This window comes from Hirundo rustica, chromosome 5 (genome assembly GCF_015227805.2).
Source record: "Hirundo rustica isolate bHirRus1 chromosome 5, bHirRus1.pri.v3, whole genome shotgun sequence".
NCBI classification, from domain to species: domain Eukaryota; kingdom Metazoa; phylum Chordata; class Aves; order Passeriformes; family Hirundinidae; genus Hirundo; species Hirundo rustica.
Window position 1 is genome coordinate 2921144 of NC_053454.1, and position 15283 is coordinate 2936426.

The window sequence follows — 15283 nt, forward strand, 5'->3', positions numbered from 1 at the left end:
AACTTTCAAAAGGCAAGTATTTTCTTATTAATATCTGGTTTCAGTTGAGTTTGCACTGATTATATTAAAAAATTAATTGCTGGTAGGAATGTTTGATTTCCTTTCTGTGATCTGAGGAAATAATTAAGTGCTATTAAATAGAATCCTATTTCTTGAAATGAGTTCACTTTCTTTTGAATTTCCTCATTATCTGCTGTCTTACAATTAAGTAATTGTGCAAGATCATCATGGATTAAAAGTATTGTAGAGGATTTGAATGTGTATTGCTGCTTTGGGGAACGTGTGAACTGTTGAGGGGCTAGGGAAGGGAAGAGGTGCAGGAAAAATTTGGAATATTAGATTTAATAGGAGTTTTTATTTTCCTGTGAAACTAAAATGATACTAAGGAGCTGATCAACCTGAAAGGGACTTAAAGGTAGTTTTTATATTTCTTTGCTGTCAGGAGGCACAAGGGCAGAGAAGGGGACAACGGTAAACAGCCTCCAGTTACACCAAGGGAAGTTCAGGTTGGATAGTAGGAAAAAATTCTTCACTGACAGAGTGGTGAAGTGTTGGAAGGGGCTACCCAGGGCTGTGGTGGGGTCACCATCTCTGAAGTGTTCAAAAAATGAGTATATGTGGTGCTTAACGTGATTTAGCAGGAATGGTGATACTCAGAGGTTGGACTTGATGGTCTTGGAGGTCTTTTCCAACCTTACTGGTTCTGTGTTAGAAGACAAAAACAGGGCTTCTCTTTCTGCCTAATAAATAGTTCATATAGAATGTGCATAATCTGTTTTTTCTGCTGTGTTTTCTACCCCTTTTGGCACCAGCAACCCATGGAGAGTTGTCTGAACCTCCCTCTTGTCAGGATGTGAGAACATTGACAGCAGAACAAATGTGTCACTGCCGTATAGATAGTGTAGAGGAAAATGTCACCCCCGGTTCAACCCTTGAGGTTTTTTCCATGCCTGCCCTTCTCATTAGTGATTCCTCACCTCCAGGAACATCGTGAGTCTGTGACAAGAAGTAATTTTCATGAATGCCTCTGTGCGAAGCTGAATGGTTCCTCTGTGCGCCTCTTTTAGTAAATGAAGCTGCTGATGCTAGAAAGGCAAATTGGAGCTGCCTTCTCGGTGTTTCCCTTCAGATCTGCTGGGTTCCTTGATTCCAGACCCTCCCTGTCAGGGCAAAGCCATTCCTGCTCTAAGAGCCTGGCACCACGTGCCCCTCTTGCTTTATAAACACGGGGAGAGGAAAAGGAGGAGATTTATCTCACTCCTAAGAGCTGGCCCAGTCTTTTGTACCCTGGAGGTTTCCTTATCTGCTGGAGATTGCCTCCAAGTGATTTGTCTTGCTCTCCAAACCAGAGTAGGCAGCAGGCTGGGGTGTCAACAGTTTTACACTCCAGTTACTGAGGGGATGAAGTGGTTGATGCCTCTGAGTAGAAGTGCAGGAAAATACTCCCTGATAGGTTTCCTGGACTTCTCTCAAGCCTCAGGCAGCCTGCAGTTCAGCAGCTTCAGGGCAGTCTGTTATTTTTTTTTTTTTGTGTGTTTTCTTCCCATTCTGTTCCCTTTCATGAATGAATTAGGGCATTTTATCAGCTGATGTAAACTTCTCACATCTGTAATGCAGTATGACAGTGAGTTCCCAAACCTTTCTGGATAACATCAAAAGGGTTTTGTTAACTTTTTTTTCCTCCATTGGGAGAGACAAAAGCAAAACATTGTTTAATTTTATCCATGACACTACAGGTTGCTAATATTATTATTATTTATTAGGAAAAGGTTCTTTCCCCAGAGGGTGCTGGGCACTGCCCAGGCTCCCCAGGGAATGGACACGGCCCCGAGGCTGCCAGAGCTCCAGGAGAGTTTGAACAACGCTCCCAGAGATGCACAGGGTGGGATTGTTGGGATTCAACTGTGCCAGACCAGCAGTTGGATTTTGATGATCCTTGTGGGAGTCTTCCAGCTCAGGATATTCTATGTTCCTATGATTTTAGGATTTCTTTTGTTCTGCACTATGAAGACTCTTTAATCTCTGTAGTTTTTCCTTGAAGTCCTTGACTGCCCTTGTTGCCACTGTATTCCTCTGTTTTGCAATATTCTTTGTAGGAAAGTGATGGCTAAATTATATTAATGGTATGGATTTATAATGGCATAATGATGTTTTCTGGTTTGTTCTTGTTCCCTTTTAGAATAATTCCTCACCTTATTTTTGCTGCTGCTCTGTGTTAAGATGGTGTTACAGAAAGCTATTATAATTCACAGATTGCATTCCTGGGTTTTAATAACCAATTCAGAGTCCATCGTTATGTATGCAGGCAGGATCCTGGTCCTTCCTGGTTTTTATCACTTTGCATCTATCAAAGTTAAATTTAATCTGTCTTTTTCACTGCCACTGTAAGAACTTCAAAGCAGTCCTGCCCCATGGTTCTTGTTTGTTTGGAAGGAAAGAAGGGAGGAACAGGGAGATAATCAAATTCTGTGGGCTGGCATTCTGCATTTCAGTAATGTATTCAGTCCTGCGATCAGTTAATTTATTGTCAGTAACTAGGTTTCCTGGAAACATAAGAAGAGAGGGAAAGGACATGAAACTAAAGGTAAATAATAAACATCTGTAGTTTGAATTCTTTCTGTGTGGTGGCTCAGGGAGGCAGCTTGAGATCCAGAAGTGAGAATGGAACCTGTAGCATTCCCAGCACCCTGATGCCTTCTGAAGAGTAATGAATAGATACCCAAACAGGTGTGCTGCCAATGTGTTGTAACAGGGGTGGAAATGGAGTTTTTCAGGCTCTCAAGGACATGGTAAAATATGTTGCTACCCAGCAAACCTGCACAAAGTGCTAGTGCTGAGAGCAAAGCCGAAGGAAGAGCTCAGCCCTGGAAGGATGCAGTTGAAGGAGATACATTTGTTCAAAAATCCCTTTAATTTTGATTCTCTCTTCCTGAATTTTCTTTATTGTAATGGCTAATTCAAAGCCCTTGCCTTGTTTCTGGTTCACTTTGAACAAAAAGATATGAGTAGATGTGGCTCAAAGTAGGGGTTGACAGAGGGCCCAATTAAAGTCTCAGTGATGAATCTGAGAAATTCTTTCAGTTACCAGTTGCAGATGTAGTCTAGACTGGGCACTACTGTATTGAACTGTCTTGTCTTCACTTGTGGTCACACCATAAATATCAGCAGCTAAATGAAAAAGAAAATTCTGAAAATATCCAGAACAGTGACCCATAGAAGTTCTAGCTGGTAGAATTTAAACCTCTTTGTGTATGACAGTTGACTGATGTAAACTAAAAACCTCCAGATTTGGTTTGCCAGTAAGTTTTTTAACTTGGGTTTTGTTTTTTTGGGTTGTGGGTTTTGGTTTTTTGCTTGTTTGTTTGTTTTTCTGGTTGATTTTTTAAGTTTGGTTTTGTTTTTTTTTCCTTAATTGTTTTTTTTTTCCCTCTATTTCAGACGTTGATTAACACAAATCTAAGGCAAGGATTTTTTCATAAAATATGATGCTGGGCCTTTGTAAATCACAGCATTATTGAAAAGGTATTTATGTTCTGAAGGTGTTGCAGGTCATGGTGGCTTGGACTGCATATTAAAGCTAAGAGGACAACACAATTACATCTCAGATAAAAAAAACAAACCTCTCCCTTGTCCTTGGGATGATTGCTTTCTTCATGGAGTAGGTGGGGAAAAAAACATGTTTAGTTCTAAGTACTACATTGAAATCAAAAAATACAGGCTGATGATGATAAATTAGATTTTCTGTTGCAGACTGGAGCATTAATAGAATAGAGCAGATGAGAAACAGTCCCGTCAGTCTGCTCTCACACAGTAGAGAGCTGGAGCCACAGTGATAAGAATTATTTTTGAAGAAATAGTATGGCACAGTGGAATTAGCCAGGACAAATGGGGTATTTAAGGGAGTGGCATGTAAACCTGTAGTTAAAACCAAGCGAACAACAACAAAACAGCCAGGAGGAATGAGCTTAGAGTGCTTTGTACATGGCAGCAGAAGGAGTGATAGGATGCCACGGATTAGTGAGGGCAGCAGAATCACCTATTGACTGCCTACTGGGATGCAGGGAACAAAACAGAAAGGAGCTTGGGCTCAAAGGCTGAACATCCCTTGATCAGGGACAAATGGTGATTGTGGATACTTCCCATGCCTGTGCAGTGAAGAGAAACTCTGATGACACTTGTCACTATTGAATTATCTGCTTCATTTTCTTTCATTCTGCTGCAAATACCCCACTAAAGCCCAGGAACATTCATGCATCATTGTGGTGGCTGGCAGCATACACTGGAGTTATTAAAGACAGGGATGTGAGCCAAATCAAAGAAATTTACTGTGTTGAAAACTGGGTTTGTTCATAGTAAGACGTAAAGGAGGAAACTTTAAAATATTGGTACGGTTAGGAAATTACTGATTTGCGATGATGAGTTTTTATTCTACTGCTGTGTATGTGTAATGGAAATATCAGCTGCCGCTAGATTGTGATTTTTCTGTCTGTTCAAGGCCAGGTTGGATGGGGCTTGGAGCAACCTGGTCTAGTGGAAGTGTCCCTACCCATGGCAGGGGTGGGACATAATGAGCTTTAGGCTCCCTTCCAACCCAAACCATTCTGTGATTATATCAGCTCCAGTTCTGTAACTAATCCCTTTATTTGGAGAAATATTGCTTAAAACAAACCACCTCCAATGTGTCCGTTCTATGATCAAACAGTTCTCTGTGTTTTATGGGTAGTTTTAAACAAATAGTGGATTGTACCAGGCAGTGCCAGTGCCTTTGCAGCTCTATGAATTGTATTGCCATGGAGCATAAATCTCCTGATGTCACTGGCCTATCTGACCCATTCCAGCACTTTTATAATTAGTGGGAACTCTTAAATCTATATGCTCCTTATGTTAATGGAAGGTGGTGCTGTAGATTGTGTCGTGTTCACTACTGGAGTTCAAGGGGTCTGGAGTTCACTTGGATAAAAGCAGTTTAGTTCTTGCTGGAGTATGTGAATCGACTTTTCTGGAAACCTGGTTGGTTTTTGGGGACTACAGAATGACCTTCTGTGTGTTTGCCTGGCTGTACAGGACTTATGGAAATGAAGCCAGATCCTATCCTTTGCCTTTTTTTGTTTTTTGTTGACAGTGTCCTGCAGGAAGGAAGAGATGTGATTAGTATAATCACCTCCATATCATGCACTGTATCTTCTAATGAAGTCAGTTCTGCTTAAAGTAATCCTTATCATGGAGACAGTAAAGTTCTGAATTTAAAATAAGCAGGGATGAAAAATTTGTCTCAGGTTCCTGTTCCTCATACATATTTTTTTCCTATTTAGAAATCTTATAAGTTGTTTATTTCTGTGAAGAACCTGTTTAATTTCAGCTTACATTCGCTTTGCCTGAATTGGGGAGTCTGTTACAACAATTGATTATTTTTTTTTGTTTTTATGATTTCTAAAATTCTCTTAAATAAAAATCTGCAAATTTGTGATACCCAGTTTAATTTTGTTACCCCCCGCCCCTTTTAATACTTTGTTGAATGTTAAAGTATCTTCTTCTCTCATTTTTTTGTAAGAGGTTAATGTTGAATTGTCAGCCTTACTCTGAGATAATTCTGCTTCTTTTCTGGATTGTCTTCAATACTCTGCATACTCAGGAAAAGTAAGGGGGAAAAAAAAAATCAAGATTAGTCCAAATGTATAATGCATTAAAGAGAGGTTAAGTGTTAGAAGCCTATTCTCTCTCTCTCTTTATCTGACATTTTCCTAAAGTTGTATGTAAGTTTTGGGAGAAAAACAGCTACTTTTTTTTTTTTGGAAGTCACATTCTTTAAAGGCTTCACATGGCAACTTTTACATTAGAAATTGTACATGTCCCCTGATTGTCTACATCCCTTCTGTTTGAATCAAGGACTGTTCTTTATCAAGGACAGAGCTTTATTATCTTTAATTCAGTCAGTTCTGTTGAGAATATAATGGTGATGCAGTTCTTATGCCACATTGTATTTCAGTTTTTCCCAGCTAACAGAACTACAGCAAATCCTGTGAACACACAGCTGGGGAAGATAAAACTTTTTAGACATCATCATGCACTGTGCTTTATTTAAAACATCCATCAGCATAAGAATAACATCAGGAAAGTTTTCAATAATGAGTGACCAAGCAGAATTAAGCAGTTCGGTTCTTATTCTTAACATTTAGTCCTATCATTGCAGATTTTTACTTTGTCCTTTTTTTGGATTGGTGGTAAATAATTAGGGAGTGGTACCTGTGGCTTGTCTTAGAATGAGGCCTATTCTGAATAGGTTTTTCTACGGATAGAGCCACTTTTTTGTAAAATGTTTAAAGGAAGAGCAGATATAATGCATACAAGGTTAGAGGATAAATTTCTCTGAGATTTTTAGGAATTTCTCACAGGCAGTTGATGAGCAGCTGGACAAATGCAGATACAGGACAATGTGACATCTGGAAGTTTGTGGGAATGTTCAGAGAGGTGGTTAATGACCCCAGATATTAATTGCTGAGGAGAATGTCAGCTGTGCTTCCACTTCCACTGAAACAGCTTCACTGTTTGAAGCCAGTCCTATTTAGTGTGTTAATTATGGAGCTGGAAAATGGCACAGCTCCTTCTCCGTGCTGCAGGGGCTTGTGGACTTTCCAAGGGCAAGGGGAGACTCTTGTCATGCAGTGAAATTGTACAAGCTTTGGGCTGGTTCTGTCTGCACTTCACATAACTGAAAGATTCTGTTCAATGCAGGAAGATAATGTTGCACCTGGAGGAACAACAGGAAAAAACTCTTAATTAAAATGATGAATAACTGGATAATTTAAAATTTAGTGAAAGGGAAATGTGTGTAGAGATGCTACTATAGCCTTGCCATTCTAGTAAAACCAGCAGGGTGACAAGCTCCTGAAAAAGCCAACCAAACTAAAAAAAGCTCAAAATCCCCTAAAGCTTTGACTCTCCATAGGAAAATCTGTCAGTTGTTTCATTTGGAGGCCGCAGTGGTTGATCTGCCTGGAATAAAGAGTTCTCTGTCAGAGAAATGAAGAGCAGCTGCAGGGTAATACAGAGGTAAGGTTAATTGTAGTTTCCAAGGATGAGGAATTGTAAATAGGATTCTTTTGGTGAAAGGATGACTCCTGCACGCCGAAGCAGAAGCTTGCAAAGTCATGGTTAGGATTAAGTTCAAGAACTCTTTTTGAAGAACTGTTGGAACTTGAGATACTAATTCTGTGTTGTAAGGGGAGCAAATGTGTTCATTGAAACCAGAGATTCTTAGTACTTCTCTGCCTCTGTAAAATGAGAGCTTGGATTACAAATGCCAAGTTCATACAATGAAGAAAAATAGGAAGTGAAATAGAAGAAGTGAATAAATGTTCGTTTGGATTTTTTTTTCCCTGCAAGGTGTGTGAATAATGTTGCCTTACGTAGAAGCAGAAAAAAAAGTTTCAAAACTTACGGTTTTATTACTAAAAAGGAAGGTAATTTCTGTAAATTCAGCATATCTACAGTAATTTCTATGTCTTTTAAAGATGTTACTTTGCTACATGTAGAAACTTGCATCATTTGGGGGCAAATATGATGGATAGAGAAGGTCCTACACTGAGGACCTGATTTAAAATGATTTGGTTTTCCTGGGCTTGCAGCATGACCTGACATGAACCAGCCTCCCAGCAGCACTGAGCTCAGGGGCTTTGATCACGTCCAGAGCTGTGAGAGGGCTTTTATTAGGAGGTGTTGAGGAGCTGTGTGAATACAGAGCAATCTGTGGGAAAATCTGTGGTTGTACAGAAGAGACAGGACAGCCTTTTCCCGAGGCCTGGGCTGCCTTGTGGTTCAGATTCCTTAAAATCTTCTATTTTCACTGAGCTTTTTGGGAAACTCTCCTACCTTGACTGTGAAAGTTCCTCAGTGGAAAAAAGCCTGCTTGTATAAATAATGCAAGATGAATTGTTTGAATACAGGAATTTTATGTGTGGCTGTTCAAAGCAGCTTTCAAGCACTTTGATTGCTTACTCGTATTGGAGTAAATTACTTTTCATGTGGTTCTACTTGTAATATTTATTAAAGCAAAGAAATGCGAACAATCCTATTTTTCATCCTTCTTGGGGACAGCACTCCTTAAATCACCAGGTTCCTCATGGAGAACCAACCATTAGAAATTTAGGTGTTTCAAGGATTGGTTATTGGGTATAACATCCCCCTGGAGTGAAGATCTTCTAAATAATAAACTTTGCCTGAGTGCTGAATGACGGGAGAGCCCGAACAGGCACTCAGACTGCAGCTGTAGGTGTGGGAGCCCTTAAAGTGGAATTATTTCCCTAGGACATAGAGTAGATAAAAACTATTTGGACACTGCATGCTGTTAAGGTTTGCAAGAATTTTGGCTGACTTTCTAGTCGAAGCAGAGACAGCCTCTCTGTTATTCCAGCCTTTACCATGGTGTTTGCACCTTCCATGGGGGATTTTCAGGGTCTCTTTGGTTTTTGAAGGCAATTTGCCCTCCCGCCTGATGCATGTCTTGGTGTAAGCTGTTTCCTCCAAGACTGAGCTGGTTAATGTGACTGAAAAATGTGAATCACTCCAGCGTTGCCTTTTTTTAGCTTGCCAGTTCCCGTGTCAGGGCTCTCCATGGTCTCTGTCCCACCGGCTCTGTTACCACGGTAATCCTCCCCTCCTAAAGCCCTTTTCCCTCCTTCCTTGGTGGTTCATTGGTTAGAAATCTGAGTTTGCATCATGGGCTGTTCCCATTTAAGAACTTGGTTTTGTTGAGGCCAAAGCAGAATCTCACCCCACTGTGGAGGTGGAGGGTTAGCGGAAGGGGAGAGGGCTGTGAATCCGAAAGGAAGTTGAGAGCTTAGAAAAGCTCCAATTAAAAATTCTCTGCGTGGTTAAACTTGAGAATGGGGCCTAAAGGTTTAGTTTGGCTTGCTTCTTCCCCACCTAAGTTTTAGGAAAGAAGAGAGGAGTCACATTCATGAAACAAACGAGTATGTCAAGAAGTTGTTGTTCAAGTGTGGAGATGGATATTCCGTATACTCCTCCAAACCATCCTGCTCTGTTCATTATTTTTTTCCTTTCTCCTCCATTTTTTTTAAGCAAGGTGGTGGGAAGTACCCACTTGAACTGTGATTGTTTCAGCCAGATCTGCTGGAGGCTGTACTGGGCTGTCATTGACTAATGATAACAGCTTTTTTATCTGCAGAAAAGCATGTTCTCTATTCCCTTCCCCGCTGCACTTTTAGTCCTCATTGTAAGGCTCTGTCCTCTTAGCACTTCTCCTTTATTTCCCTTCCCTGCAATTGTTATGCGCTCTTGCTTTTTGTCCTTCTGTCTCTATTTGTATTCTTGCGAGTAGAGACAGAGAAGGAGCAAATGGGTTGGGAATTGTGCTGGAAACCAGGCTCCTTTGAGGATCAGAGCTCTTGTAGCTACACTTTCTGCTGCTCAGGTCAGAGCAGAGGTGCAACTGCATTGCTCAATACTGCAGATAAATGTAAGGGAACAGAATCTTGGCTATATGTACCACCAGGTTTATATATATAAATATATCTGTGTGTATATATATATATCTCAGTGCAGCCCTCTCTCTGCCAGCCAGGTCAGCCAGGGGTGGGCTTTCTAGGGCTGTGTGTTGGTAGGATTTCTGCTGTCTGAGCTGGTTTGTCCTGTGCTCCCACCTCCCCTGTACCTGAGCTAATCCAGAGCCAGCTCATGCATCTCTAAGCGCTGTTATGCTCTGTAGGCAGACTCAAGGGTAGAACCATTCATGTGTTTAGATTTCCACCTCCCAGTGAAGCAAATGTCTGTGAAATCAGTCAGATTTTTTTTTTTTTTTTTCTCTGTCTCAAGAGACTGTGTATCCTGCTGGAAGGAATTCCGTATTCCACACAGAAGTCTGTCTCTGTGCAGAGAGGTGTTTGTTTTGACGTGGTTCTCAATCTTCAGATGTGAACCAAGGAAGTGCAGACTGTGTTGTTCGGTTTTTAACTCATCTTAAACCAGCTTGTGTCTAGAGAGGCTGCCCTGTCCTCCACCTCTGCTGCTCTTACAGGTTTGGTATTTATCTGTGCTGCTGTGAACATGGCTTCAAAGGCAGGCACGAAGCTGAGCACTTGTTTTCCTTCTGTAGGGTTAGTTAGCGTTCAGCCAGGTTCTGTTCCTGCTGGAATTCACAGCCCTGTTACCAAGGGAAAAGGGTAGAAACATGCAGGAAGAGCTGAGCTGGGAGATCAGGTGGGTTTAAGGCATGTGTGGAGGTGCCCCATTGATCTGGACATGGGGACTGCAATCTGGGGTGGTGACTGCTGGGGGAGAATCAGATGTAAAGCGTATTTTCTTCACTAGTCCAAATAAAGGCCTTAAGCATCAGGTATTAAACATGGAGTATTAAAAAGTTAGTATTTTAACTACTATTTGGAAAGATGGGCTAAATTATTGCTATTTTGCCTTTTGAATCCTCTCACCTTACTGATCTTCTACCTTGCTCGATGTCTTTCTTTCACTAATGAATATCATTTTTTGCCTTCCAGTAGCAAATAGAGTATTGGAAGTACAGACTTGAACTGCCAGCATTGCCCATTTACTCTTGCCAGCTGATTAATCCTACAGCTTTGCCATAAGTCAGGTAGAAAGGGTTTTTACTTTATTCTGAATGAAATGTTAACCATCTGTCCTTCATGTCTGCATTGCAGATGTCAGCTGGACTAACAGCTGGAGGCCTGCTCAAGACTGGCAATGTTTATATTTCTAAAAAAAAAAAAAATCACTTTGCTTTGGCAAATGTTGCTTTTGCTTATGTAGATTTTAAACATTTTCACGCTTACGTTGGAGTTGCAGCATGGAAGTGAGCTGCACTGTCACTCCTGAGCTACTTTGACCCTCAGCAAGCTCCTCTGTGTAGGTCACACGGAGAGTGGATCCCTTGTGGAGGAAAACAAGGAGCTGTAGTGTGACAGACAAACAATTCCACATGCTGAACATTTTGGGTTCGTAGGATGTTCCAAAAAGTGAAGTAGGCTGTGTGAAGAGGCTGGTGGTAAGGGTGGTGTGGGGTTAGATGTTTGGGGACTGTTATGTAATGGAGAGTTCTACTGATGTGGATTTCAGCCCCACTTGTTCCACTTGTTCTAGTAAATACTTGTTAGTATTTGCTGAAGTAAATACTTACTTGCTTTACAGATAGGCTTTGAAGACAGACTGGCTAAACAAATGCTCACACTGAACGTTACTGAGCTGGATAAAGACATTTCTGTATCGCTGCTTTTAAGAAGAGCTACAAGCTTAGAACAAGAGATGTTTTGGCATGAGCTCAAGGAAGAAGAAACACAGGCAATAGAATTCCTAAAATATATTCTTGAAGGAAGTCTGGAGCTGGCTTAAGCACTGCAGTGTCTGTGTACTTGTATGGCAGTATTATTACAGCACTTTTAACTTACATTTACTTTCAGTGGAGTACTTAAAGCTACTTTTGGGGAATATTTGATCAAATAGTGATAGAATACTCTTAGTATCCTGTCCTTTATCCAGCTGAGCAGTCCTTGTTTGCCTGTTTGGTGTAGGAAGTTCAGTGTTGAAATTGCAATAGAGGAAATACTCCATCTATTCTTACATAAACTTGGGCAGGTAACTTCTTTTTAATCTTGTCATTTAACATTGCTGTTGTAACAGCAGCTGAAGGAGTCTTGAGAAAAATACATTAATTTTACTTTTTATTTGCTTATTTGCTGTTGTGGTGTAGATTTGACTGCAAATGAAAAACTGTCATAAGTTTTTAATAAGGTTTTTTTCTTGCATGTGCCCTTTTTATATTTGAAAGCCATGCTCACCCTTTCATATTGAGTTCTGAGGGATATTTTTTTTTATTTTTTAGTAAAGGTTGAACCCAAGGCCATATTCTGTCTGTAACAACTGATGACCTGAGTTATTTTTAGTACCACCTGCATGACTGCCATCTACTGAAATCAATTTGCTTTTGTAGGCTCTGGACTATGGTACAGCTTTGAATTTTTTTTTTTTTAATTATGACAAGTTTGAGTACTCATGTTAGTATTTAGAGAGGAAAAGTGTGCTTAGTGAAAAGAAAGACTGTTACACATTTGAAAATATTGTAACTCATAATCAACCAATTAGGGTAATTGTCTACTTCAGACTTATTTTTTGAATTCCAGAGGCCAACTGGAGTGGCAACCAATTTTATTTAAAAAAGAAACAGGCTCTGAAAGACAATTAAATATTGTCTGTTGGAAAAATGATGGCTCCCACATCAACCATGTTTACAGCAACTGGAAACTGTCTCACAATTTTCTTTAATCATGTCTGGGTGTTTTCAGCACTGTAAAACATGAAACCTAATGGTTTTTTGTGGAAGAGTGGAAACTGAATAATAGTGATTTTAGCACTCACTAGATATTATCTGATAATTCTGCTAGCAAATGTTTGCAACTGAGAGGAGGCTAATGGGTTTTTTTTATGTGATTTATAGATACATTGATTAGGGAGTTCTGATATGCCTCTCTTTTTGAGCAAGTATTTTAACCCAGTGAGAATCTTCTGCAGAGACTCACCAGTCTGTTTATATTGATTGATAGTGATTACTCAAGGCATTCTCCTGAGTAGAGCAGTAGAATTTATTTTATATGTACTGGATAATACAAAAATACAAAGTACTTGCTAGATCCTGAGTAAGTACCTTACTGAATTATGCTTCATGAAGTGGATTGTGATTCAAGGAGCAACAGCTGAATTTCCTTTGATTTTGTTCCCTTAATTAGGGTGGTGATTCATTCGTTTATTTATTTGTAAATTTTATTACTGAAATTAGCTTATTGGTTAAGAATGCTAAGATGAAATGCCAAAGTTATTAAGTTAAAAATACTGAAATTGTTTTCTGGAGAAAACTATTTAAAACTTTTGGGATGTTTAAGATAAGAGGGGCTTGACTTGAATCTCACCCGATGTCCAGTATGATTTTACTTGTTTGTCTTTACCCGTTAGGTGTCCTCATGGTATACGGGACTTCTAATTTTTCATTTTAATTTTTAAATAAAGGGAAATATTTAAATCAGAATTACTTAAAATGAACAGTTTTTTTCTTGAGATTTTTCTTTCTTCTTGGGTTTGGTGGACAAGTTAATTTATATGTGGCTTTGCTTGTCACCAAATACTTCAATCACTTTCCAGCTCAATGAGGTGCATTGGATGTTTCTTATAGCCTGACAGCTGGACTTCTCTGTATCTGGAATTTCCAACATGAAATCAACTGTCTAGAAAATCACATGAAAACCTGAAATGGTGAATAAAATGACAGCAATTTGCTGTTGTCTTCATTTTGCGCTTTGTTTAAGCTTTTAAGCCTAAAGTGGTCTGGAGAGTCTGTTTTGGCTTCAAATGTGTGCTCCTCTTCTTGAAGCAAAATTAAGGAACGCTGAATACTGTGGGGGAGGTTTGATTCAAAAATCTGAACAGAGCTGTTGAATCTGTTTTATTCCACTTCTGACTCTTCCAGTTCCTTGCCTCTCCCGAGTGGTGCACCGAGTGGTGCAGGGCGATTTGGGGGTTGTAGTAAGATCATAAAACTCCTGCTCCTGCCTCACACTTTTCCCCTGCTCTAGTTTGGGGTCTCTCGGTGAGGTGGAGTCCTTAAGGATAAACCTGCTCCTGCCTGTGCCCTCCATGGGATGTGGTTCCTGCAGGACACACCCATCTGCTGTGGTGTTGGAGGTACAGCAGTAAAAAGAATTCAGAATATAAACATCTAAACACCCACTGGATGTGGCAGTGGTGCACCTGGGAGTTCTTGCGAGTAGAGGAGCACCAGCAGGATTACAGAGAAGTATTTTATATGTGGCTATATGTATTTATTCTGTAAATAAATGCTAAGCAGTGTATTGATATTGCGCTAATAATTTTCATGCTGTGTGATTTTCTGTGTTGCAGGGAGTATGACTTCTGCAACATCACCTATCATTTTGAAATGGGACCCCAAAAGTTTGGAAATCAGGACTCTCACAGTAGAGAGGCTGTTGGAGCCACTTGTTACCCAGGCAAGTATCTTTGGTTTGTTTTGTTTCTTCAGCCTGATGCTGTATTTACTCTTTTTACGTATTTATCTTAATAGTATTTGATAATAAAAACATGAGCAGTTTTTTTTTCGTGATCTCTGTTGGAAAGCTCTGTTCAAATGTGTTTAGAGACTCTTGTTCTAAATAATTTATACTCTCAAAATGTGAGCAGGAATACAGTAGCAACAACTATTTACTTATGTCTGTCTTATAAAGCAATTTAGAAACTTAACAGTCAATGTAAGATAGGGATCTGACTGAGCTGTGCTCCTGGTTTATTATTTCACCATGAAAGACAGGTTCCAAATAAAAACAAACCAAAACCAACCATCCAAATTACAGAAACTATTAAAACCTGTTCTATTTCATGCTGCCATCACTAGGGGTGTGTGAAGAGGCCTGGTGCCTTTCTGTTTCTGAGTTGCTGTAAATAATGGAAAGCTGCTTCTTTAATTCCCCCAAAATGATGTCTCTGTATGGTTCCTCTGCAGTTTCAGTGAGTCACTTTCCAAAGAAATGACATCTGCTTGTCTTTCTTTGTTTTTTGAAAAAAGAAAAAATAAGTTGTTTCTCTACAAATTATTCTGGACATGAAATTCTCTGTGTACATGCCTTTACAGACTCAAGGCAGGGAGTTCTTTCATTCCACATGGTGATAAAATGGTAATTAACTTGCATTAAAAACCCTGAAAATTTTATTCTTGATATGAAAGACAGACTAAAATCCTGAATTCACTGTGAAACCAATTGAAAATGAGGTTGCCAGCTCTCTGTTATTCTAGTACTGATGTTGGCCCAGCAAGTGAAGCTGCTGTGCACCAAACTGTTGTGAAACCCAAGTTACTGGCTCCTGTGTGAGGGAATTCCCTGTTCTCCTTTTGCTTTATTTTCCACTGCTGTGCCCAGAGAAGAGAAAACATCAGCCAAGAAGGAAAAGTACCATTGTAGCTTCATAGTTTCACCAGGTGCTGGGTTAACTTTGGGCTCAGCTACACCTTTGTTTGATAGTACGCTTGAGCAAATGTAAATCAAGAAATTACAAGCTGAGCTGCAGGATGTGGATTTCTTCAATGATAAAAACTCATGTTCTCAAGATTGTATTTTGATGAGGAACAATGTGTTTCTATTTTAGCAGCGTGTCAAGGAGACTAGGGAAAATAAAATGCTGTCAAGAGAGAGTAGAGAAATGTTAGGCTATTGTTTTATTCAACTTTTATGAATATTTCCATTCTGATTTCTTC

At 39.8% G+C, this 15283-nt stretch overlaps 1 protein-coding gene across 4 annotated transcripts in view; it reads left to right on the plus strand.

Annotated features, from left to right (window-relative positions):
- CTNNA2 (catenin alpha 2) overlaps positions 1–15283 on the plus strand; it is a 462766-nt gene that overhangs the window by 42288 nt on the left and 405195 nt on the right. For all 4 annotated transcript variants that reach the window (XM_040064114.2, XM_040064113.2, XM_040064118.2 and 1 more), the window contains exon 2: positions 13918–14024. In XM_040064114.2, coding sequence (XP_039920048.1) covers positions 13923–14024 — 102 coding nt within the window. In that variant the 5' untranslated portion in view covers positions 13918–13922. The remainder of the gene's footprint in view (positions 1–13917; positions 14025–15283) is intronic.